The sequence below is a fragment of the Pollachius pollachius genome (genome assembly GCF_949987615.1).
Source record: "Pollachius pollachius genome assembly, chromosome: 12".
NCBI classification, from domain to species: Eukaryota; Metazoa; Chordata; class Actinopteri; order Gadiformes; family Gadidae; genus Pollachius; species Pollachius pollachius.
In genome coordinates this window covers 17352878-17378901 of record NC_136945.1, presented here as the reverse complement: position 1 = coordinate 17378901, position 26024 = coordinate 17352878, and the positions used below count along the sequence as shown (strand labels likewise).

Below are 26024 nucleotides of genomic sequence, written 5' to 3'. Positions count from 1 at the left end.
AGAACACCCAAGCCATCCCTTTCTTTCAACTATGACTAGCTATTGCCGTCATCGTGCGGTCAGTGCTGCGGTCAGTACTGAGGCTAGACTCTTAGAGAGAGGTGTAACTGTACGGAGAAGTCAGGAAGACATCGGCTTGTAATGTTATTGTAGACACAGCAGCTACGGCTTGATGATAGAGTTGCTTCGGAAACATAAACAATCTAATCACCTAGCACGAAGTGCTGGGTGATTAGATAGCCCACGCAACTTGTCAAACCGGTTTAATCTGGTTTTCATTTCAGTTCAGTACCAGTTCTAGCAAATAAGTCAAAATATCTTGAATCCCACCTGCAAGGAAAAAACTAGACGCATAAATTTGCCTTCAGAAAGACCTTTATTTAAAGAAGGTGGCCCACTACACAAAGCAGGATGTGGATAGAACCTCCGTGTATTATGATTACACAAAGCCAGTGTGTTTGGAGCCTTAGGCCCCAAAACAAAGATACTTCTTGATATGAATAGTAAACATGGCCTATAAAATAAATATACCGAACGTATACAACCATATCACATATTCATTCTTGTACACATATCATTGTTCTCCATTAGAAATTGGTTCTAAGCTAACCAGAAACATGAGAGGTTTCCATGCTCCAAGCTGAGTATGGTAATGGGTGCCAAAATGCTTAAGCCTACTTAGAAGTCTGAAATTGAACAAACGAGAAGTCCCATGACAATCTGACAAATCATCTTCAACATATCCGACTCATTGTCTATATTGTTGCAAATACTGTTTTCCCATATCACTCATAATATTTTAGCAGTGGGAAACTTGAAAGACATCCTTTCAAATTCGGCCTATATTCAAGTGGGGGATCAGCGAGATGGGGTCCATTCATAAAACTGAAAAACATGGAAAACCCCCCCCTTCATCCTGTTTAAGACTTAAGCCCTAGCAGTTCCTCTCTGTGACCCCCGTTAGACAGAGGGTTATCAGTCCTAAAACCATAGATAGAAGTATGGGCTAGTAAAGTTAATACATAGTGGCCATAAAGTACCATGGTATGGAGTGGTTTATTATCCCTGGACATAAAGTGAAACAGTCGAATGAAATTAAACATTCTCTCATGTCACGCCAAGCAGACTGACGTCCCATGTTCATTTGACCTCTACTTCAGTAACTACCATCGGAGGGGGGAAGAACAAGACATCCTCTCAGCCATCTCATGATCACAGTACAACAGATTGAAATGTTTGGCACGCTGGAGTTGGGTGTCTAGCCCAGTGTTCTTTATATCCACATCATTCCCCCCTTGACCCCATGGCGGCACACAGGCTATGTTCCTTTGCATGGGAGCCGTGGCTGTGAATGTTCCCTTTGTCTGGACCCACAGTTCCTTTGTCCGGACCCACAGTTCCTGTCTGTCCATCTATCTAGATAGATGGCTGTCCATCTATCTCTGCAAGAATATTATTATCGTCAATATCATTTCTACAGGGCAACATTTCTCCTTTGTACGTGCTCTTAAGAAATGGCTGGTGACACCATGTGGGATTCATTGTAATTATTTACATTTCTTCTTACCCCTCAACATTCTATTCTCTGACAATGGCTAACCAACGCGGTCGGCTTAAATGAATACCTAACATTTTATTGTCCATCGTTCATCAAAGCATCATTGTTGCAAAGAAAAGCGTGGGACAGCCCGAGAAAATACAAATAATAATTATTTTGTATTTATATTAACGCCAAGAATTAAAAAACTGTATAAATAAAGTGTGCGTCCCTTCATGGAAGCTTTTCTTTTAGTTGCAGACCTTCACTGATATCTGCAATGTCATTGTGTCTGAGGATGTGCCGGGTATGGCTCCTGAGAGGGGAAAGCAGGTCCACACTGGCCCTCAGACCCTCCATGATAACAGACATTATATTCTTCATTGGAAGTAATAGCGTTGCTGAATGGAGGAGAGGGGAAAAAACAATTTTAGGAATGGAAGCCATCACTAAACACGGCAAGCTGTGAATCCTTGCTGTGATCAAAGAGATGATAATGATGAAAACAAAAAGACAAAAAAGACAAAAAACAGATCTATCTTTGTTTCCTTTATGTGCTTTTATAGAAGTAAAGAATGAAGAATAGGTACCTTGGGCGGACCTTTGCCCTAAAGACTTTGGAATTGTAACAACCCAGGCTTCAGATCCTCTTGGGTGTCGTATGAGCTACAATGTCAGTGGATAATAGATTTGAGTCAGAATCTGTATTTATATATATATATATATTGATTGTTTGTTAGTGTATTACTTACAAACAATTAATAACTTTCCAGCAAGGCAGTGTAGTAAGTAACAATTTAATGAAATTACTATGTAATTGGTGATAAAACACATGTGAGTGTGTGTATGAGTGTAATCATGCAACTTTGTGATTTTAATTTGTTAGCCAGGCAGCATAGTTTGTTGTTAAAACAATAAATTACCATCACGTTAGTTGTTAAAAATCACATATTTGAGTCAAATTTTGAAATTTCAAAAAGATATAAATGTGCGATAATGTGTTAACAAGTAAACCCACTGCCTTTTATACTGGGGGTCAGGTGCAATAGCCCCCCAGCATTTCTGACCAGATCAAAATATGGATGGATGGTTGGACTGCTACCATTAATTCTATGGGTGCAGTGAATATGAGCCACTAAATTAATAATTATAAATATAATCTAAATGATAATAATACTAGCACGTTTTAATTTCCATATCCTCTTTTGTTCCAAAAGAGGATTTCCTGCTAGCCTTGATACAGAAGACAGGAAACACAGACTCATGCATTTCCTGTTCCAGCTTCAATGGGAATCCCTTCTACAGATTGCTCCTGTTATCTAAATGTGCTTTTATGCTGCTCTAGGAATGTCTAGATGTCTCATGTGAGGTGCGATGAATAGTCAACGTATCTGTTGTGTGTTTCTTTCTATAAATCAGACTTAAACTGGGTATTAGATTAGTGGATATATGTTTTTTTGGGAGGGGACAAACAGAAACAGAAGTGCAGAGAAAGCAGGCAGACGGTGAAAGACATATGAAAAACAGGATGGAAAATTTGGAACCATGCATGACGGAAAAAATCAAAGCCACTTACCCTCTCCTCCACCTGTACCGATATGCATAAAAGATAAGCATCACCATAAGCACCACTGCAAGGAGGAGAAGAGGAGAAATTAAGATTCAGATAAGAACCATCCCTCGTTCATCTTCACGTCAATGTGTATCATGTTAGAAGGAAAACCTTAAAATCAAAATGAGGAAGTTACCTAATATGGTACTTAACACACTGGCCATCACGATGTTATGTCTTAAAGAAACTGTCGGAAAAAAAGGTTTGAAATTCATAATTCTGTGATGTAATACATTTATCTTTGCCAATAAAAGTGTGATCAAAGTAATTTACCCGCATCCTTAGTATCTCCATCGGTTTCCTTAATGTTATCAAGTTCCATCACATTTCCTGTGAACCAAACAGGTTTTTATGAATAGAGATACCTGCCAGAGCTATCGGGAAATGCAGTGATTAAAAGAGAGGAGGAATGTAAATCCAGGGACGTGCTTGAGAGAACAAACTTTTCCTTTTCACCGTTTCTTCACTCTGCCACTCCTAAACCAGGTATTCATATCTTTGCTAGTTTAAAGGTTCAGAGTAGAGCAATACCAGACCAATGGGTATTTATAATCTTGCCATTTGAAGGTTCAGAGTTAAGACTGGTCATCAAATCTTACATTAATGCATTAATGCATTTTCCTCGTCCGACAGGAAGGTCACAATTGTTTCAAAGTACGTTGTCAGCCTGAGGAGCTCAGTGAGAGTGCTGAGCTGTCAAAGGGAATTTGCTAGATAAATAAACCGGACTAGACTTGGTATGGCTAGAGATTGTCTCTTGATTTACGAGGGCTCTCTACACTTCTGGAATATCCACCATGCCAAAACAGATGTTTCTAGTGAGCGTAAAACGAAAACAGGAATGCATGAGGAATGGGTTTCTTAATGTATGAATGCGTGCTCATTAGCAAATCAGCAAATCATTCATTTTAAAAATGTAGTGGCAGCGCTTGAATCACTAGCTCCCTACTTGGACACATTTTCCAAACCATGTTTTAATACGATTCACTGAATTTCGTTGATTTGTTTTTTCTTACTTTTCTAACTTTATGGTACATTTTTTCTTTATGATTTAGTCTGTCTGCTGAGTTCAAATATATTTTTCAATAAAAAACACAACCAAAATGTATTATTGTTATTGTAATGAATTAGCGTAGAAGAATTCCCAGATTTTAACATAACATGATATGTTATTAGATGATATTGTTATTATAACATGATATGGCCGGGTGAAACGTTAAGCCCACCGACGGGGAGACAGACAAACATTGAGCTGTGGGGGGAGTAAAGTCTATTAGAATCTGATGTAAAATGAAGAATAACCAGAAATGTTGGCCTTACCGTGTTGAAAAGGGAAATGCTATGAAATACTGTCCAGTCTGCCTAAAGATGAAGGACTATCTTTCTCTATCAGATAAGAGCCAAGAGTCAACAGACCGGCAATAGGTTATTCAACCCCCAGCTGAATGGGATGCACTGGGATGGATCTCCCATGTCGGTACTTATCATCCTTGAACAAGATTCTTAACGGTACCCCCCTACCCTCTCATTACATGTGAAATGTATCTGTATTCACGGTTAGTCACTTGGGATGAAAAAATATATATAAAAAATAGTGTATATATATTACCTTGGCCACAGCTCAATGTTTGGTTTGATATCATGACATTCTCTACCTCTGACGAGAGACTCAGGGGTAGTCACCACGGGAGTCCTGGATTTTGTCGAGATTGCGTGTTTGTGCGTTGTCATAACAATATTTGCACCTATGAGAAGAGGAATTGCTAGCGTTCTCAGAGTGGTGGGACCGTTTTGAATGAGTTCAATATTTGCAGTGCCCTCCCTACGCCAGGTTTACCGTGAGTCCCAGGGGTTGCTGGTACAGTCGCTGCTTCTAAGGCTGGGGGGGAGATGCTGGAGGCCTCCGTATTCATCAGATTATCCTCTGTCGCGGCTAACGTATGTATGCCACCTTAAAGAAAGATATTCTATTTAAAGAAAAGTTTGTAGCTTAAGTTACATTTTGTTTTGCTTTGTAGTCGCAAATATTTTACTGTGTTTTGATGGTCTAAAATAAAACTGTATTTCCTTTTGCACACTGTAATCTTCTTCCAGGCCATAAATCTTCTTTCTTTGCGTACAGTGGACTGATATAAGCTCTCATATGTACCGAATTGACTTACGATTTTGAATAGGGAATCATTTTGAATTCAGAAACGTTTTAAAAACGCAATCGAAAAGAAACACATGCAAAACACATGCAAAACACTGACACATGCAAAACACACGGACACACACACAAACCAAACCCAGACAAACATACACACACACACACACACACACCATTTTCAATACCTTGTATCGGAGGCCGAGGGGTTGAGGTTATATTCAATGAAGGGGTAGTGGATTTGTCTTCTGGAAATGAAAGAGAACATTCATGAGTCTGAACGGAATAAACCTGCCGATGTATTTGCATAGATGCATGAAAACCCAGTCTCTACATTAGTACAGCACAGAGCCACCTTGCCTAGACCTTCCCTGGCATACGTAATGTCATTTTAACATAAATGTACACTTTCACGTCATGCATTCATGAAAAGTGGAGTAATGGCAGCTCCTTTTATCCACTATCGCTGGACGACTTGCCCGGTGTCTGGCTGCATATCATGTAGATGATTTACGTCTCATTGCTCTGTGGTATTTGCATTCCCCAGTAACAGCCACAATAAACAGAATCTTACGTCCACACATTTCAATCTTTTGGCTGTTGGTGGACGATAGGACTGTTGGGTGTCGAGATAGCAAGATCCTAACCCTACCCGTGACAGGAAGTTCCATGTATGCTCATGTATGGGCAGAGTGAAGTGAAGCAATCCGTCCACAGTGTTGGCTTACCTTTACACGTTGGAGGGGCTGAATTGTAAATGCCCGGGCTTTGGCATATAAGTTGACTACTGCCGTGGAGGGTGAAGCCGGTGTTACAGGAGTAATGTATCACGTCCTTGTAGCGTGGCTGGTCTGCAGAGGTCCAGAGATGTCGGCCATCGTTGATCTCACTGGGCAGGTCGCAAACTATAGCTGAAGAAAAATGAATGAATAAAGAAATTGGGGTTTAGACCATAGCCTTGTTAAAAACCTATATAGGCTGTTAACCATTGTTGCATTAAGAATTGTATTCTATTACTCTTTATTCGTATATCCAAAGTGACTTGAGTGAATTCAGACAAACATTGTTGTAAAGTGTCTCGAAAATGTTCATTTAAATAAATGTCCAGTTTTTGAGACACTATCTCTCTGTTAAATTGTGATTGAACCTATGGCCCACTGATGAAAGCCCTTGCATTTGCAGTATTGTGAATGTTAAGAATTTGGTGTCGGTGGCGACTCTGTATATATCTCTTGTAAAAGTGACCGCTTATTGCCAAAGTTGTCACCAAGGAGATTGAAACAGACAACCTTGGGACTGCCACATTAAGGAGCAGGTAAGGGTTCGGGGGGGACCTAGCTCTAGGAGGCCAACAGCTTTGATGTGGACATTGGGGATTGAATCAGGGAACTTTAAGCCGGGAGTGAGACACTCTAGCAAACAACCACTGCTTTGCAAAACCCATATGGTGTATATTGAACGCAGACTATGAATGAATAGATGAGGAACCTCTTCACTCAGAGGAACCCTGGGAACGTCTCTATGTCAATAATGGACAGCAAGGGCGATCAATCCTTCCAGTGTGTGTGGGTTTACCTTCACAGGTCGGAGGTGTCGTGTTGTAAACACCCCTGCCTTGGCAGATAACGTGGCTGGTGCCGTTGAGGGTGAACCCGGGGTCACAGGAGTACTGAATGATGTCGCCGTAGTGCGGCTTTTTTGCAGAGGTCCAGGTGTGATTGCCACCGATGACCTCACTGGGCACGTTGCAAACAACAACTGAAGAAAAGAATTGTAACAATTAATTTTAAAAAAGCATGAATCAAAGAATATTGGTTATTGATATATAGCCTAGTCCTACCATTGCTTTAGCAATGACACTTGAACCACTTACTCATTGAGTTGAGAAACACTTTTATCCGGGGTGACTTTCAATGAATTCAGACAGATGTCATTTTGGAGCAGGTACAGGTTAGGGCTAGAATAAACCAAGCTAATCTCCAAGCTCATCTTTTATGTGCTCTGGTACTCATACGCATTAGGCAATGGTCTGCCATTGTCAGGCTAGGTTAGGACATGTTGCCTTAGGATGGTAACAGGTAGGATGTGGACATTGGGGAGCCAATCCAGACCCTTCCAGCTGTGAGTCAGAACACCCTAGCCAATAACCCATCCTGCTAAATCAAACAATTATGGTGAATGTGGGACACAGATTAAACGGAATGCAAAGATGAACCCTTGACCATCTTTTGGTTGATGATTGAGAAATCGGTTGGGCCTTCACGTTTCTGCCATGCTTGGTCACTTACGGTCACACTTTGCTCTCCCGATCCATCCATTACTGAAGCAGCGTTTGAAGAAAGACCCAATGAGTCGGTAGCTTTAAAAAGAGGGGAGAGAAGAAATTACTAATGGCTTTTTTTGAGGATGTTTAGAAATATTAATGTATAGCGTTTAACAACATTTCACAAATGTGTTGAAAGACGCATTTTGTTTAACAAACAATGGCCTAATCCAGGTGGTGACCACATTGTGCCTGGAGTCAGTATAGTCAACTTTATTATCACAGACAGGAAATTCCGGTGTCAGCTGAAACTAGGAAATTATTCAAAACAATAAGACTTACCCTTCCTCACAGCTTACTTTTACTGAAGCGCCTAATAGGGTACCTTCATTCACATTCAATATCATGTTCGGAAGTTTTTGCGGATATCCACAGTCCTTCTCTGCAAACAACAATTATTTACTATAAGACTAAGAGATAAATAAATAATAATAAATAAGTAAATAAATAAATAAATAAATAAATGAATGATCATGAATAAATAAAAGATCTAGAATATGGTGTGAAATTAAGATCTATTTAACGCCTATTAATTTCCCTTATTGAGAATTAAATGGGAATAAAGCTTACTTTTACACGTGAGGTCAGGCTCGGTCCACTCCGTACCAGTGCACGTAATGCTGTTGGAGCCGTTGAGTATTTCATAGCCATTCGTACAGACATACGCGACTTGAGTGCCCTTGGGGAAACTGTTCTTTAAAAGTGATTCGTTGGTGAGGACGATGTGGTCTTTCTCTGGTGGTTTAGGGCAGTCAGCTGTTTGGGAAATATTAAAAACATGTCAAAAGTCTGACAAGTAGCAGCACCCAACAGCTACATGAATACAATAAATTAATTACATTTCTAAGGAAGAAAAATCTGTCGAGAATATTAAGGGGAATTGAAAATGCTGTCAAACATTTAGTCTTCATCAAACAAACATACTGTTCAATTATATGAAAGTCCCAAAAGTCTGCAGGCCATCCCAAAGGAATCAAACCCGTTTAAAGAATAAAACGGACGCTTTAAAGTGAGTCGCCCTGGATGTTAAGTGAAGGCAGACTTCTTACCTGCGCCTCTACTCAGCAGCACGGTCGACCACAGAAGAGCCAACAACCACGGCGTTAAGTTGTCCACTAAAACTGCCATAGTCCCTCGTATAAGAATCCTTATCTTGTTATTCACAGTTCAGAAATACACGAAAACCCGAAGGACCTCAACGCAACACACCGCCGTCTTTCCACTACTCGTGTGGAGGTTTCTTTCGGGGCTGGTACGGACTTGTCGCAGTATACCCATCTCGTATACACCCACTTGGCACGTCCGGAGATATCTCCAGACCTGTTGTCATGGCTATGGGGAACTTCATGGGTGGGTCCTGAACTACGTCAAGGGTTCTCCCTGCCCTGCGTCAGGCGAGAAGAGGGCGGTAAACTGGAATGATGGTAGCATTTTTATTTTATTTTTTACTTCTTCTATTGCAGAGTCTTGGCAATCTCAGTGGTGGTTTCAACTTTTAAGGCTAGTTAGTGTAGTGTGAACCAGTCAATCAAAACCCAGCAGGCAGGTCGTTATCGGAAGTGATGCTAGAATGAGGCGTCATTCAGTGTTACTTGTAGTTTTCTTTGTGTGTTGTTTAGGCTGTGCTTCTGAAATGTCCGTCTCGTCTAGTATTGTACGTAGGATACGAGAGAGAGGGTAAGGAGAGAAGTGTTTTCCGTACCGCCGTAGTCAACACACTACGAGAAAAACACATTCATCACTGAACTGCGGTTTTGGGGTTGCATTTTCCAAGTCTGCATTCCCCGGGTGTCGACGTCCAGTTCCAGTGGACGTCGTTTAAGTCCTTGCGGCAGTTGACAGCAGCAGCCCCCCACCCCTCACACCGTTTTCCATATGCTCCCCTCCAGTTGTCTGACTAACGGGGTTTTCCTTTGCTTGCCATACGGGGAATTACGACGATAGCGACCACCGAAGAACATGCCGGGTAGGTTTACGAGACATTCCTGGTGTACGACCACCTAAAATTCAACCCCCATTGAGATTGACAGCGGACATGGTGGCCGACTATCGATCGCTCCTCCGAGCAACGGGGGCTTAACTTAAACACCATGTGTTAAATGTGTGTGTGTGTGTGTGTGTGTGTGTGTGTGTGTGTGTGTGTGTGTGTGTGTGTGTGTGTGTGTGTGTGTGTGTGTGGTTTTTCAACAGACAGCCTTCGTGAACCCCCTGTTTTAGATAATGGTTTTGGATTTCAGAGTTACTTTGAGTTTCGTGGAGGAGGAGGAGGAGGAGAAGGAGGAGCAGGAGGAGCGTGATTTGCTCTACACACACACACGCACGCAGACAGACAGACAGACAGACAGACAGACATTCATCATTCACAGCCGCCGGTGTGCACTGGTCGTGATTCACGAAAAGAGGAACCTTTTAAACTAATTGTCAGAGACTTTTTTTAAAAAAATCAAAATGTCTTATTTAGTAACAGGGGCACAATGGAAGTCATATAACCCAGTTCAAAACAAACAAAACTACAAACAAACAAAAGGGTTGGGGTTCACTGTGGTCTACCACTTCAAATACATCATCAGGGTGGTTTCGTGGGCTGACTGGAGGCCCTTCGCTCGAACTCTGGCGTTTATCTCTCTTTCCCAAAAGCGGAATGGACGCACCCATCTCCCTCTTTCTCTGGAAAGTACCGATTCCGCCCAAAACCACAAGTTTTCCAGAGACTTATTTACTTACGCATAGCCCCAGATGAATCAGATATGATCATGCCTATTCCTATTTTAGGTTTTAGACACGAATTCAATTTAAGTATGGAGGGAGTATTGAGTTTTCGGAATACATGATTGAGGAAATAAGAACGAGACATCTAGCATTATAACAATGCCCAGGCAACCTTCCCTAAGCACTTAAGTTACAGTAAATGAGAAGTGTGTGATTATTGAACTAAACACCGCAGGCTTCTGACATCTAGTGGCAAAATAACTAAACTGCAAGTGCAACAAACCTATAAGTCTACATGGAGTGCCCACTTCAAAACATTTGGATATCCCAATTACAATAAGAATGACAGCGCAATTGTTTGCTTAAATGATCAATCCAGGCATGACAGTAGTAAGTAGTATGTGTTTTATATTCACACATTTGTAAAAAAAATAAATAAATTCAGCCGGGGTGTTGATGAAAACGAGGAACAGTGAGTTTAACCCCAGGAACAAGGCCCACATTTCATTAGAAATGTCATCTAAAGAAATCCTTGCTAAACATATACACTCACAACACAGCATGAACCAAAGAAACATTAGAATCCACTTGACACATTTAGCCTATACAAAGCCAGGCTCCTTTTGTGTATAATGTGTATCGTGGGTGGTCAAAAGTTGGGTGGTCTTTCTGCAAACTGTCATTGTGTTTACCAGAAACTGACTCCTATTGGAAACATCTAAAGGGAGGGTGTACTCCATGCTTTCGTCTGATCGCGCTAAAGGTGCCCACTTCCCTTTCTTGGCCTTATCGGATAGGCTGTCAGCTGCCATGACAACCACTGTTCTGCCATGGTAACAACAGCATGTGCTGCTTGGTAACAGATCGGGATTGTGTGTGTGTGTGTGTGTGCATTAATTTCACGTCTTAATGAAACCTTTAAAGGTGATTTGATTAACATTATCACTGCAGTGCATATAGGCAGCACATTCACATTTTCTACAGGTTGATTTCCGGAGCAATCACAAACAGTAACCCTTTTTTCAGTAAAACTTTATTCGTCAGTGCATGAACAGAACACCATGTCAAGGTCATAGACTATTCTTTTCGGAACCATTTTTAAATATGTTCTTTCTTTTATTTATTTTTTACATAAAAAAATAATGGAGCGATTAATTACATCTCTATCTCTGTTTTTTGTTTCCCCAAAAAGAGCACTCTGCATGTATTTATAAAGGTGCTGTACAATATACAAACATTTACATCTACTGTACCCACAGAACACAGGAGACCAGAGAGGAACCGTATTCTAATGAAGAGATGCAAGGCCACAGAATGATAATAATATGAGCTACAGCAGGGTTTAAATCAGGGGTGAGACCAAAGAGAGATGAAACAGTGTAAGAAAAGGGAACATTTCTGGGGGATTATTGACCGCTACCAGCGTACTCCCTGTTCCTGACCCGTCACTCAGGGGTTGGCGGTACGAGGTTCAAACCCAACCAAACTATTGCACAAACGCTACAGCTGAACAGCTTATACTGCGAGTCTTGTAAACTGATTTCAACAAATGTTATGAGAGTCAAAACTATCTCACTGAGCAAGTCCAAGACCCAATATTCTTTCTACTACTACTTCTACTACTACTGCTGCTGTTGTTGTTGTGGTCGCCTTCCTGGCCATCTGCGCCAATTCATTACCGGATGTAATCACATGATCTTATCAAATCATTTGCTACGTGTTGCGTCCCTGAGCCAAGAACATCCAGAGTCCATTTAGCCTTTATATTGTATGTCGCGGTACCATCTGTCCTCTGCCCTGTGTGGGTGGGGCTGTCCCAAGCGGATGACCCAATTCACCAGGATTCAATTTGAAGAAATATAATTATAATAATCAAATATTCACATCTCTATATTATTGACCGAACAACACCAACGGGACAAGATAAGGCTGTGTAATGAAAATTCCGATGAGTTTTATATTATGAGTAGCTCGCCCCTATCAGCGCTTTAGATATATATATTTTTAAGTTCATCCATTAGCTCAAACAGACCTGAAATGGGAACTTGTAAAAGTAGTAGTAGCACATTTCACATCTCCCCGAAATTAAATAAATAAAAGTATGCATACACATACAAATTCATCCATTCATGCTTCAAATATTCTTGACTAAATGTTACATTGTTTTCTTAGGGATGACCAGTGAGCAGAAATCTTTGGCGTACATCAGGAAATCAAACCTCAAATGCAAAAAAAAGCAAACTAACATTTGACTCCACCTGGAAACATTTTCACTCTTTTTTTTTTTACTGTTCCCCTAGTAGGCCAGGTTGTCTAACCAAACTTGTCATAACTCACATTTTACACTGCCGCTGTTCTCCCGTTTTAGAGCAATGTAAGCAAATATCGACGTGCAGTACCACTTACGGCCACAAGTGAGTGCTATAATGAGTTAAATAATGAAGGTTTAAATAGTATGGAAGGTAAAGTCTCTGCACACACCAGCCACCTAGCCTTAGTTTATCCAATGCTCATACAAACAACTTATTTATGTGTATTTAGCCCTCAACATACCCTGTTTGTTTGTCATACAGACACATTTACACTCCCCAAAAAATATTTTCTCGACAGGCAGAAGATGCCAAAGAGATCGATTCAGGGCCCACTGTGAACTCTACTGGCTACTACTTTGGCCTTGAACAGTGATTCTTTTTTTCTTTTAACACAACCACGGAAAAAAGAGTCTAAAAAAACATATAGTTTTCAAAGCATTTGCAGCAAAATTCACCATCACCAATGAAGTTGGACTGTGTCATTCTGTAATGCTACGAGGGTAGATGCAGTGCAATGGATATCAATATAATCTAGAATCTGTACATGATAAAATTCAAATATATCTATATAGATATATATATATAGATATATATAAACTGTATAATACTCCACGATGAGACACATACTGTGAGTGATCGCAACATTTGGTAAGGATAGCAGGTGCCCCTAAATATCTTTATTGATTAAGACCTGCAGTCTTCTCGTTTCTACCACCAAAACACATTGGAAGAATGTTGAAAGCGCAGGATAAATTCAGGTGAACCGTTGTCTCCTCTCGGTTAACATGGGGTATGGATTGGCGATGCTAAACGTATATATTAATATTTGTCTTTTTTTCTAAATCTCAATAAATTACACACAGCTTAGGTATCTTACAAGTGGTTAAAACAAAAACCTTGAACCACGAGTATCTGGTCTCTCGTAACAACACATATGGAAAAGATTCCACAACCGTGGGGCATAGTTTGGAGTCCCCCAGGCAAGTGAATCTTATATATTTTTTCATAACATCTCAATGAGGGGTAACCAATGTTGTGTCAAAGGCGAGCGGTAAAGATATCAACGTAAAACTAAAACCAACTGCATGCAGTGGCACTACCCCTTTAAGAGAAAAATAACACACACACTCACACACACACACACACACAGAACAAATCCACAGCGAGTCCAAAACAACCAAGGGCAACATAAGACCCTTGGCAACAGCCAGACTTATTGATATCATAAGAGAGGGAAAGGCGAGAGAGAGGGCCCTTTCCCTCTTTCTTGCATATGGAAGATTTGCATTGCAATGGGTGAGGCATGGTGTATTCAAAGAAGAAGTCATGACAGGAGCGGATTTACCCAGAATTGGCACATATTCACATTTTCATTTCCCTCAGCTCCGCCGGGGCACTCCAGCATGCTACTCATGCAGAAAGCCTGCCACCATCGGGTGCTGAGGCATGTGTTTGTGAAGTTTGTTGGAGCGAGAAAAAACATAGCACGTCTTCAGCCGACAAAGAGTGACCGGGCGTTTCCCCCCCACCATGGGAGAGGACAAAGGTGGCTCCCCACCTCCTCAAGACAAAGTGAGAAGTAATGGAATTGCGATGGACTGGAGGGTGTTTTAGCATTCCACAGGAAAACTCGGCTCCGTGCCTTGACTCTATATTCCGTTAGTAAGGGTCACGCATGACTTCAGCGTGGGAGAGAATTCTGGCAGAGCTGGGAACCTTCCAAGGACCAGGCTGGAGGTCTCCTTTGGGGCTGGGATGGTCCCCTGGAAGACCTCCGCTCGGGGACACAAGAGAGGTGTTACTCCCTCGCCCCTTCTTGTGAAACAGGCCTTCACTTTCCCTCTCCGCTGTGGGTGACCAAAAGGGCTCCTCCCTGCTCCTCAGATCCTTAAGAGATGATCGGGTCGCCCGGGTTTCCTTGTGAGGGGTCCTTTCGTCGTCTCTCGGTTTTGCTCTCCCTGTGGTCTCTTTCTTCCCTGGGTCGCGTCCCGACCCCGCCCCGTTGTCCGTCGGCGTGCGAGTGCTCGGAAGTGTTCGGTGTTTGGATTCTCCCGCCGGTCTCTTGCTGCTCACGTCGCCTTGCTTCAGGGCAGTCCTGTGTGCCTCCCGTCTCGCCTCCAGCCTCGCTGGGCTCCTCTTGGCCTCAGCGTCGCCATTGGCCTTGCTGGTAGTTTTAACGGCGTGCTCCAAGCTCTCCTTGCCTGACAGTTCCTGCAGCCTCCTGAGGTGGTTCTGTTGTCTCTCCGCTTGTAAAAGCGCCATGGTCCCCACCTCCTGTACACTTTGAGGAGAAGGAGGAAGTCTGCCGAGGGTGGTCGTCGGCAGAGGTGACGTTGGCGTAATCCGAGACATTGTACCCCTCTTGCGCCGTTCAACCTCCTGCGTCCTAGTCTCACGCGTCTTTACGGCGTCACGAGGACTGTCCTTGGCTTTGGACAACATCGTCTCTGCTAATTTCTTGGGGTCGTTGCCGAGCCTGGGTTCGGTTGTGATGTCCTTGGCGGGCCTGATCCTCTTGGAGAAGCTGAACTGCTCATGGTTTGGGGCGATGGTGGTGGTCATCGGAGAGAGCCGGTCTGGCCTTCCGCCCGCCTGCTCCCTGCTCACGGCGGCTGGGCCCGAGCGCCTGTCGCTGTGAGGGGGCTGCTTGGAGGACTGCTGCTGGGGGGAGGAGGTCTTGCTCCCGGGGGACACCCTCAGTGCGGCGGGGAAAGGGGAGGAGGGGGAGACGGATGTCGCAGAGGATAACGGGGAGGAAAGGGGCGATGTGTCAGACGCAAACACTTCCCTGGAAAGGCTCGTGGGTGAGGTGACTTTTCGATCGTGTTGACCTGAAACAAAGCAGAATGAACACCTTTTTGTTTTGTTTTCTCCGACAGAGGTACCTGAAAGTTACACTTTAAAACAAAATATCTGTCTCAGTAGAGTGTGAAGAAATGCTGCGTTGCCAAAGTATGAAGAAGGAGGAAAGGCGAGGAGAGAGAGCTTTACCAAGATTAAAGAGAAGAAGAGGCCGGGAGACAAGCGCCGAAGCCGTTAGTGTTGGTGCTCGTTAGTGTAGTAGCACACGGTAGAGGAGGACGAGCTGCCTGCATCACCACAAGAGAATAAGAAGAAGAAGCAGAGGAAGGAGGGAGAGGAAGAGCCCAAGGGAAGCAGATGGTTAGAGCTGGCAAACGGCTTCATAAAGACGACTCATCCATTATCATACATGACCAGAGCCACATCGTCATTAGCTAACAATTACATGGATTAATGGGTTTAGAACTCTGGTTGCTGCTGCTTCACTGTTAGTTACTCTCAGGGGAGGGATGGTTAGTACAGCGGTTAGTGGGGGTTTGGCTCGCAGCCGGGAGGGTCTGGGGTCAAACCCAGAATGTCTGCCGTCTACCAGTATGCATTCTTGAAAAAGTTGGCTAAGCCCCACCTGCCCAATAAGGTCATGTATCTCGAATAATTCCCTGAATTCACTTTGGACGTTCTGATTATTTATTTATTCCTTTATCTATCCTTTATCCTGTATTTCTCTGGTTATATTTTAACTTCACTTCGGTTTTTCTATTCCCTAGTCTTCTTTCTAATCTTCAGCAGTACAATTGTGCCAGCCCACTATCAGGAGGATTAGTAAAGTTGTGTGAGTGTTTTGCTGGAAGGAGCTTACTGCTGTCCTGGGCCAGGCCAGCTCCGGGTCTGAGCAGGAGCACCACCTTGCTCCCCCCCGCCTGGATCAGCTCGATGGCCCTGGTGTGGGAGATCCCCCGGGCTGGCTCCCCGTTGATCTCCACGATCTCATCCCCCACCTGCAGAGGGAACACAGTGATGCAGTGATGACACACACACACACACGCCGGCATGTAGACACTTATACAGTGTATACGTGTGTATAGCTATGCACATATCGACACAACAGACACAAAGACAGACTTACACGTGCAGCCGCACACACACACACACACACACACCACACACATCGATTAACGGGTAAGGCGTCCAGACACACACACACACACACACACACACACACACACACACACACACACACACCCACACACACACACACACGCTACATCAAATAATCTTAATTTCATGCCGCGCGCGGTCCTGAAATCCCCCCCCGGGACACACAGTTATTGGAAACGACAGAATAAGTGGAGATAAGAAGAGCAAACACATCATTCCGTTAAGCCCTAATGTGTGTTGGCATTCCATCGTCACCCTTGGGTGGGCTGGCTCACACAGTCTGCAGATCATATTACGGCTGTACCCTGAAATTGATTTCCACTTGGAACTATTCGAACACTTTTTATTTCCAACACTTTCTCTGCCTCTTGTGAAACCTGAATCAAGGCGGTGGGGTCTATTGAATGCTACAGATCATACTCCTTCCTGCCGGGGCCCCTGCCGGACGCCATTCAGTCTACTGAATGGATCTGGAAACAGCTCCCCGTCGGGCCCTTGGAGGGTTCAGGCTGTCACTCACACACCACTTATGCGTGGTGGATGGGCAAAGGGAATCGAACCCATGACGGCATTACTACAGCTGACGTAAATCCCTGCCAGCTGAAACGTAGTCGGCGCCCCTGACCTGCTGCCACAGCTTATCCTAACCCTTATGCTGTTTTAGCACCGTCGCTTATGGGGGCACTAATAGTTGAGCTTCTGCTAATGGGTTATCTTGGGGACTGGAACCCATGATGTCATTACTTCAGCCATCCCGGAAACCACCGACTATCGTCTGGCCACGATTGACCTCTGGGGACAACGGCCAGTATTTATGGGGCTCTTTGTGTAGCCAGATAACGGATGTCCAGTCCAAAACTGATCGTTGTTTACAGTTCGATTAGCAACCTGAGACCAAAGAATGGAGTCGGAGTGGTTAGACAACGTCTATCACCGGATCGTTTCACAAGATTCAGGCGATGGGTTCCGAGATTGTTATTTCCCACACAAGCTTTTAACATGTATACAACCAAAGTTTGCCCAAACCTGATTGAAAAAAAGAAAACAAGTGCACTTCAGATACCAAGAGCATGTCCCGTTGCCTACAGATTCTGCATCAATATGCAGATATCTGTCTAGGGAGATTATTCTTAAAGCTGAAGGAAAACAGACTTGCTGCCTTAACTTATACTAACCCTTATTCCACTTAACTCCTCCTACTTAAGAACATAATTTAACAGGGTCAATGGAAACCATCACAGGGATTTATAACAGCTTTCACTTATCCCTTATCTTACCATAAACCACTTGTAGAGGAGCACAAAATAAACTTATCTTTGTATAGAAAAAGAGGCAAGTGTTACCTGTTTTGGAAATATATTATGCATTGCCGAATGTATTGCCGAATATAAACAAAAGCTGCGAGCACATTGCCAAACTTTCTTACTACAAAAGTAATTTAGATTAAACTATTTAGCCGACACACTTGAAGGCATCCTTGGGGGGGGTTCTTTTTATTTTTTTAGCTGCCAAAATAAGTTGCAGATAAAGCGAGGAAAAATGAACACACAAAGCACGTAAGCCCCTGCCTCCTCCTTCCCCTCAAAGTGAAAGTGAAAGCATCTCATCCATGAAACAGGGACTCACGTGGATCCTGCCGTCCAGCAGAGCGGGTCCGTCCTCAGCCAGCCTGAGGATGTACAGGCCCATCATGTACTCGGTTCCCCCGCGGAGGCTGAAGCCAAAGCCACGAGCGCCGCGTTCCAGCTCCACAGTGAGACAGCCCTGAGCGGAAACAAGGATCAGCGTCAGCATCGGGAGGGCGACGGCATATGTGTGGTGTGTGTGTGAGAGAGGGCATGTGTGAAGTGAGCGTGTGGGATGTCTTTTTGGTGTGTGTGTGTGTGTGTGTGTGTGTGTGTGTGGGTGTGTGTGGAGGGGGGGGGGGGGTATTGAGAGAGTGTGATGTGAGTGTGATGTGTGATATATGTGTGGGATGTGACACACAGAGTAAATATTTACTGTACATACAGCTGTATCGACTATACGCTCACATAGGGGCGAAAAACACAGACCGAGAATCACCCGTTTTGCATTCTCCTAATTCAATTTAAGTGTGCCATATCTTAACATTATAACTTTGTATATTTTATGTATATTTTTCTAGTTTTCTGTGTATTTTTGTCCACTTTGTCTATATTTACATATTTTCAATGATTTGCATTGCCCTGCTTCTGTGTTTTTTATTTTTTACTTAGATATCTATCTTATTTCTCATTTGTTACATAACCCTTGAACAGAGAAATTCAGTCTTCTAATGAACCAGACCTAACAAACCCAACAACAACAACCTACAACACTTCAGCAGAGTTCACACCTGGTTGGGACCGGTCACACACAGAGTTCCCTGGTCAGCACGAGGGAGTGAGTTGTAGTCCGACCAGCTCAGCGTTTCTCTCTTCTCCTCTGAGTCCAGATTGTAACTGAAACCGACAGCAGAGTGGTGTTACATCCATGACCCAGATTACCTGTCAAGCTGCTGCAGGTAAAATATGAGTTAACATAAAATAACTGAAAAGAGACGAAATTTCTGCCATGTTATAAAATAACATTTATCATACATAATTACTTTAGAATCAAATTATCTTTCCAGATAGCTAATTTCATGCTGACAGTGAACAGCAGAAATGAAATAATTTAGATAAATGTACATATATAAATGTATGCCTGGCTTCATTAACCCCAACATGTGCTGACCTTGGACCCAGGACTCTATGCTGGAGGGCGGGGCTCTGCTTGGCTGAGCTGGCCCCAGATGGAGGGCCCTTGTATTCTACAACACACATTCACAAAAACAACACATCAGACTAGTGAATAAGTCGTACCGTAGCAATGGTAAAAAAAACAAAAAACAGTATAAATTTGCGCACAGAAGAATGTATTATCGTAGATCCTAACAGGGATTGTAACGCAAATTGTTGCATGAACAGTTGATATGAATCGCTCAATCAACTGAGGCAAGCAGAGTGGCAGCTCGGCTCCACAGGGCATCACTCAGTCAACAGCTATTCATTATCTCCTCCTCATCTTTCTATTTCATGTCTTATCTATGATTGATATTGTTACAATTGTTCCGAATTACACGTACCTCTTTATCTCTATCTCTATCTATATCATGTGCTGTGTACAGTAGAGTTGACGCATGGACATCGTTACCAATGAACAGAGCTACTATAAAACAGATAGCAAGACATCCGCTGAGAAGTGACTACCTACGAGCTAACAGCACCCCATCCAGACATCCCCCTGCCCCAGACCTATTGGTCTGGGGCAGGGGGAAGTCTGGATGGGGTGCTGTTAGCTCGTAGCTAACAGCACCCCATCACAGCACCCCTACCCATTGTTAGCTACGAGCTAACAACACCCCATCCAGACTTCCCCCTGCCCCAGACCTGTTGGTCTGGAGCAGGGGGAGCTCTTAGGCAGGGGCTTTTCCCTACGCACCGTCCTCGGGCACCACGGTGAGGGTGACCACGCTGCCGGCGTCCTTGATGATCTGGACGATGTCGTTGTGCGACAGCTCTATGATGGAGCGCCCGTTGACCGCCGAGATGCGGTCGCCGACGTTGAGCAGGCCGCAGCGGTCCGTCGGGCTGCCCTCGATGATGCGGCCGATCTTATGGGGGATCACTGAGGAGGAGGAGGAGGAGAAGGAGGAGGGAAGAGGAGGAGGAGGAAGAGGGGAAGATGAGGAGAAGGAGGAGGAGAAGGAGGATGAGGAACAGGAGGAGCAGGAGGAGGAGCAGAAGGAGGATGAGGAACAGGATGGGGTAAGGAGGAGGAGGAGGAGGACGAGAAGGAGGATGAGGAACAGGATGGGGTAAAGAGGAGGAGGAGAAGGATGGAGTGAGGAGGTTGAGGAGAAGGAGGAGGAAGAGGAGGTGAGGAGCAGGATGAGGAACAGGATGTGGTGAGGAATAGGAAGAGGATGAAGAGGATGTGGAAAAGGAGGTGGAGGTGGAGGAAAAGGACGGTGAAGAGGAGATAGGAGGAGGGGTGGTGGAGAAGGAGGAAGATGACGAAGAGGAGGATAAGAGGAAGATGAAAAAAGGATGCGGATTAGGAGGAAAAGGAGGATGAGGAAGAGGTGGATGAGGAGGAGGCAAATGAGTAGAAGGGGAGGAGGACAGGAAGGAGTTAGCATCCAGTGTGACAGGCCAGCACAATAAGAGCGACGACATCAGTCATTTGTGCGAAAACAAAAGTATTAAACCAACATTTGTTAGTGTCAACGAGCGTTAGTATGTATTTTCTTATTATTTAAATTGGATGCTGCATCTAAAAAATGTGCCATGACATCTCTGCCATTTTTAACAACAGGGACCACAATGGAAATATACGTGTGTGACGTTTTGCGTGGTCCTTGACGACGACATATCAGGATGTTATTCGATCACATCCAATAACTCAACCAAACTAAGGCCACCGCAAGGCCCTCTCTTCCAGGAGCGGTGTTTTGTTTTCATCGTTGTGAGATTGTGTTACGGTTGGAAACATTTGAGTTATCTTGTAGTGAATTGAACCTCAGCCTGAGTGATGGAGCCTTGGCGCTCCTTGCCTTTAGTACATTCCAGTAAAACATCAAGACTGGTTGAAAGGGTCTGAATGAATCAAAACATCCAACGGCAAAAAAAGAAAGTAAACAAAACCACTATTTCTTCTTCTGTCTTTTTCATTATTTCAGCCTCTTTTTTTTTTTAGTCTCTCTTTCAACTGATTGTCTTTGAGATGCGTTTAAACTTTAATTCCTGCCTCGGTAAAGCACACAAAGGTTGAATAGTGTGTTTGAAGGGTGCTATATAAATAACATCGTGCCTTGCCTTACTCTCCCTACTCATAATTATAACCAGCAATATAAATTAAGAACCAACAACCAACACATGATCGGGGGGGGGGGGGGCTCGGTACCTCCGTAGGGGGGTTTGCTCTTGGAGGTCAGGATGACGAAGCCAAAGCCCTCCGTGTCCTTGCGGTGGAGGGTGATGTCGAAGGACTGGTGGTCCAGGGCGCTGGGCAGGGGGATGCGGGGCAGCCGGGGGGAGCCGTTGACCAGCCCTGGGGCCATGCTCAGGACCTCCTCCTCCGTGGGGTCTGGGGGAGAGAGGACAGCCGGTGAGACGGGGGAGAGGGGAGAGGGGAGGTGGGGAGAGGGGAGGTGGGGAGAGGGGAGAGGGGAGAGGGGAGAGGGGAGAGAGGAGAGGGGAGGTGGGGAGAGGGGAGGTGGGGAGGAGGGGAGAGGGGAGAGGGGAGAGGGGAGGAGGGGAGAGGGGAGGTGGGGAGAGGGGAGAGGGGAGAGAGGAGAGGGGAGAGGGGAGAGGGGAGGAGGGGAGAGGGGAGAGGGGAGAGGGGAGGTGGGGAGAGGGGAGAGGGGAGAGGGGAGGAGGGGAGGAGGGGAGGAGGGGAGAGGGGGAGAGGGGAGGAGGGGAGAGGGGAGAGGGGAGAGGGGAGGAGGGGAGGAGGGGAGAGGGGGAGAGGGGAGGAGGGGAGAGGGGAGGTGGGGAGAGAGGAGAGGGGAGGTGGGGAGAGGGGAGAGGGGAGCGGGGAGAGGGGAGGAGGGGAGAGGGGGAGAGGGGAGGAGGGGAGAGGGGAGGAGGGGAGGAGGGGAGAAGGAGGTGGGGAGGAGGGGAGAGGGGAGAGGGGAGGAGGGGAGGAGGGGAGGAGGGAGAGGGGAGGTGGGGAGAGGGGAGAGGGGAGAGGGGAGGTGGAGAGAGGGGAGAGGGGAGAGAGGAGAGGGGAGAGGGGAGAGGGGAGAGAGGAGAGGGGAGAGGGGAGAGGGGAGAGAGGAGAGGGGAGAGGGGAGAGGAGAGAGGAGAGAGAGGAGAGGGGAGGTGACCAGAGGAATGTTCCGGGGAGGGGAGGTGGGGTAGGTCAAGGAGAGGTCAGGTTCTCAGGACCTCCTCCTTGGTGGGGTCCAGTGAGACAGGTGAAGGTAGCGTGGTGAGGTATGGAGGCTAAGTCAAGTGGTAGGATAGCATGGGAGTGGATGGGGTGATATGGAAAGGTAACATGGGGTAAGGTAGGTGAGGTAAGGCAGGTAGGGGTAAGGGATGTAAGGTAGGTTAGGTAGGTTAGGTTGAGTGAGATGAGTTAAGGTAGAGTAAACGCACATTAGGTAAGATTAGTTAGGTCAGGTGAGGTAAGGGAGGGTAAGGTAGGATAGGTAACGTGAGGTGAGGTGAAATGAGGTGGGGTCCAGTAAGATAAGTCAAGGTACGGTTAAGACAAGATAAGAAGGGGAAATAAAGTAGGAAGGATTAAGAATGAGGATTAAAACACACATAATATGTTCACATTCTTCATGATTCATGCGAACAATGCAAAACACGACGCTGAATACTAAACAGACTCTTTTCACAGCGGAAGCTCAATAATCCAAGGAGAACTGCGTGGGGATCCGTCAAAAGAATCAAAAGACTCAAAAGACGTTTTAAGATTTACAAAACACATCTTTCACAAGAAGACCCCAGGACTGCTCGCCCAGACTGTGATCCGGACCCACCCCTGTAGATGACCTTCCTCCGGACGGTGAGCATGACCTGGCCGTTGCGCGCGGCGTTGGTCATCAGGTCCAAGACCTGCTTGTGCGACCGGCCCTTGACGATCACGCCGTCGATCCCGATCAGCTCGTCGCCGGCGCGCAGGCGGCCGTCCTTCTCCGCTGCCCCGTTGGCCACGATGGCTCCGATGTACACCTGGGGGAACACGTTCTGAGGCGCACACACACATTTCATAGACTTTATTTGATTCCACATTACAAGAACAATTTTCAATAGGATATATATATATTTTTTTTAATGATCCAACACATTAATACAGATCAGCACATTGTTGTGTAACACGATTTCAGGGGTACAAGAAACATCTCCTTTTCCAGGTAAACATGCTTCCTATAGCTGAAGAAATTCAGAAGTACGTTTGGCTCTTGTTCTTTAAAGCCCCCCGATGCAAAGTCTACGGGTTGCCAGCTTATGTACATGCCCTAGACTACCTTACACTACCGGGGGAGACAGTGAACGGATTCAAAGTACTGTGCATCATATCGATAGTTTGATATTCTGGGTTCACAGAGATAATAGGAAGAGCCCTGATGGCTAGCAAGGATAGGAGAGCAGAGGTCTATTTACTAGTCTTTCCTAGCCGGAAGGTTCTGGGTTCGATCCCTGATGTCCACAGCCTACCTGTATGGCATCCTTGAGCCAGACACCCTAACCCACCTGCTTCATACTCTCACATGTATCTGAAATTCACTGTAAGTCTTCTAAGCTTCTTCTAAAATTGTACTAACAACCAACAACATTAAACAACACCATTAACAAACCTCCAAACAATCAGATTAATGGGTTGTGTTGCCTTCGTGTAACACAACCCCATAATGCTAGAGCAGTCACATGCTTTTTAAATCTTAATGTCAGCACTCATACCTTCTGCCGTACTCTAACTTATTCATTTCCAGTTTTGTTCCACATTCGATGTAATATTAACAACATTCCGCCTCGGATCTGAGGTCCATGTAGCCATGGCAACCCCGGGATGTGAATGCGTGGAGGAGAACATTCCAGACTGAGTGTTTGTTCTTACTGGCTGTTCTGGAGCCTCTCCCCCCAGCACCCGGAAGCCGAAGCCCGTCTCGATGTCTCTCTTGAGGAACACGTCTATGTCCTGCGTGTGCGGCTCTGTGGGGGGGAGTGGTAAGATGTACCGTTGAATTAGGAGGAAAGCCTTCTGAAGGAATTAGACGCTGGCTGAATATGATATGATGAATAATGTCATTTACATTTCACATTTCAAAAGGAATACTGCTGTTTAGGTTATTTACATAAATGCACTATATATCGATTTTATTTATTATGACAATCACATACATATATATATATATATATATATATATATATACATATATATATTTATATATACATATTTGTGTAAACACAATTATTTCCATATGCATCAAATGTTTTTTACTTTGGTTGAAATGTCTAATTGGTTGCTGCAGATCACTAATTTCCCAAAAACCACAACCTTATTAAATCAAATCCGATCTCCCAGTCCCACCCAACCAAACCAATTTAATCTAATCTAGTCTAATCTAACACCATCAGATCCGACCCCTCACGTTTGCTGTCCAGCAGGGCCTTGGACTTGAGGTACATCTCGGTGGCGTCTCTCTTTGGGGACTCGTCTGCCCCCAGGGCCTGGGGCCCCACGTGGTAGGCCAGGGCCTGGGGCCCCGCGGCGTCCGCCAGGCTGTCCAGGGTCTCCGTGCTGGCCGTCATGTCCGCCCTCTGGGAGGCGCGGGAGCAACAACATCAGGTTGAGATAGTCTAGCCTCAGCGTGTGCAAACTAGCGTCACAGGGCTGGATTCCAGAAGGTTCGCTTGATGCTCATGCTTAGGCTCGGGCACGCTGGCCTGGAGCTGGTGTGATAATGAGCACCGTGGAACTGGGACAGCTCAACTGCTTCGGTGTGGTTAAGGCAATGTCGAGGAGCCGACGGATAACAACCTTCAGACTTCCTGTTAGGATACACTGACGTATCCTTGGTCCATGAGATGATTTATCGGCCTATTTAGCTTCTTGTTGAGCAGCGGCCAGTTGCAACAGTGGGTTACAAAGGAGATCCATTTGGGATTGGGGAAAACATCTGGAGATTTAGCAGAATCGCTATTGACAGACTTTTGGAATCCAGCCCAAGCATCACGAGTAAAAATGTTTGTTCGTACGTTTGTTCTGCTAAAATGACACAAAAATCTTTTTGGTAGGGGTCATGCAGCATTACTAAATCGACATTCCCTAAAAATCCCATTACCCCCTATATCATTGAGTATTATCTGCGTGTGTGCATACGGATGGTTTTCACATTACTTTGCTCCTCTGTGATTGGATAGCCGTGCGATCAGTTTGGAATGTGATTCACAAATCCAAATGAAAAACAATGGATTTCCCAAAGGCCGTGACAGGCCTATTGAGCGAGAAAAGGGCAGCCCCTTTATCTAAAACTGTTGTATTAAAACTGCCAGCATATCTAAAGAGGGCTCCACCACGCTCCATTACCGTCGCAATCCCCCGACTACGGCCCCCGGACCACAGGCGCCGAAAAGAAGTAATTAACGGCATTTTTCAGCGCAAACAAAAGGAGGAGCCCTGTAAAGTAATCAATATTCAAATGTATTGCTATCACTTAATTCGCTTCAATGGAAGGACCACAGTGGAAAGGGCTTAGAAATTAATGAAGGAGGAACGCTCCGAGGTGGTGTGTGGGGGGGGGACTGATAGAGAAAATGTGAAAAGAGAGAGTAGAGTGAAGGGATTAACTCACAGCTTCAGCTCTTCACGGGAGACGTTTGACCTACGGAGAGACAGGGTAAAGAAAGAGAAAATTAACCATT

The 26024-nt window shown here is 44.9% G+C and overlaps 2 protein-coding genes across 4 annotated transcripts in view; both read right to left on the bottom strand.

Annotated features, from left to right (window-relative positions):
• Positions 1 to 380: 380 nt before the first annotated feature.
• LOC307083592 (zona pellucida sperm-binding protein 3 receptor) lies at positions 381 to 8881 on the bottom strand. Of its 3 annotated transcripts, none has more exons than XR_013812286.1 (13): positions 8668 to 8881; positions 8189 to 8374; positions 7901 to 8000; positions 7584 to 7654; positions 6871 to 7053; positions 6024 to 6206; positions 5484 to 5543; positions 4987 to 5116; positions 3423 to 3479; positions 3286 to 3336; positions 3114 to 3168; positions 2128 to 2203; positions 381 to 1938 (listed from the first exon to the last, which is right to left on the bottom strand). XR_013812286.1 is itself a non-coding variant. In XM_079747524.1 (13 exons), exons 1-12 carry the CDS (start codon positions 8744 to 8746, stop codon positions 2146 to 2148), a joined length of 1197 nt encoding a protein of 398 aa, XP_079603650.1. In that variant the 5' UTR covers positions 8747 to 8881; the 3' UTR covers positions 381 to 1938; positions 2128 to 2145. The 3 variants fall into 3 exon arrangements, 2 of the variants coding, with proteins under 2 accessions (XP_079603650.1, XP_079603651.1); XM_079747524.1 differs by having other exon boundaries at positions 4987 to 5100; XM_079747525.1 differs by lacking the exon at positions 4987 to 5116.
• Positions 8882 to 11374: 2493 nt separating this feature from the next.
• magi3b (membrane associated guanylate kinase, WW and PDZ domain containing 3b) overlaps positions 11375 to 26024 on the bottom strand; it is a 139659-nt gene continuing 125009 nt past the window's right edge. Inside the window, 12 exon segments of the mRNA XM_079748271.1 lie at positions 11375 to 15470; positions 16301 to 16439; positions 18226 to 18363; positions 18956 to 19061; positions 19336 to 19411; positions 20083 to 20268; positions 21547 to 21729; positions 23138 to 23345; positions 24217 to 24311; positions 24752 to 24920; positions 25955 to 25961; positions 25963 to 25984. Coding sequence (XP_079604397.1) covers positions 14299 to 15470; positions 16301 to 16439; positions 18226 to 18363; positions 18956 to 19061; positions 19336 to 19411; positions 20083 to 20268; positions 21547 to 21729; positions 23138 to 23345; positions 24217 to 24311; positions 24752 to 24920; positions 25955 to 25961; positions 25963 to 25984 — 2501 coding nt within the window. The 3' untranslated portion in view covers positions 11375 to 14298.

Bases quoted from the DNA above. Each gene is read 5' to 3' on its own strand.
- LOC307083592 (XM_079747524.1), bottom strand. From the start codon at position 8,746: ATGGCAGTTTTAGTGGACAACTTAACGCCGTGGTTGTTGGCTCTTCTG. The intron at 7,054-7,583 runs GTAAGTGACCAA...TCTTTTCTTCAG, and splicing joins CGGGAGAGCAAAGTGTGACC to TTGTTGTTTGCAACGTGCCC. The intron at 5,544-6,023 runs GTAAGCCAACAC...TTTCATTTCCAG, and splicing joins AGCCCCTCCAACGTGTAAAG to AAGACAAATCCACTACCCCT.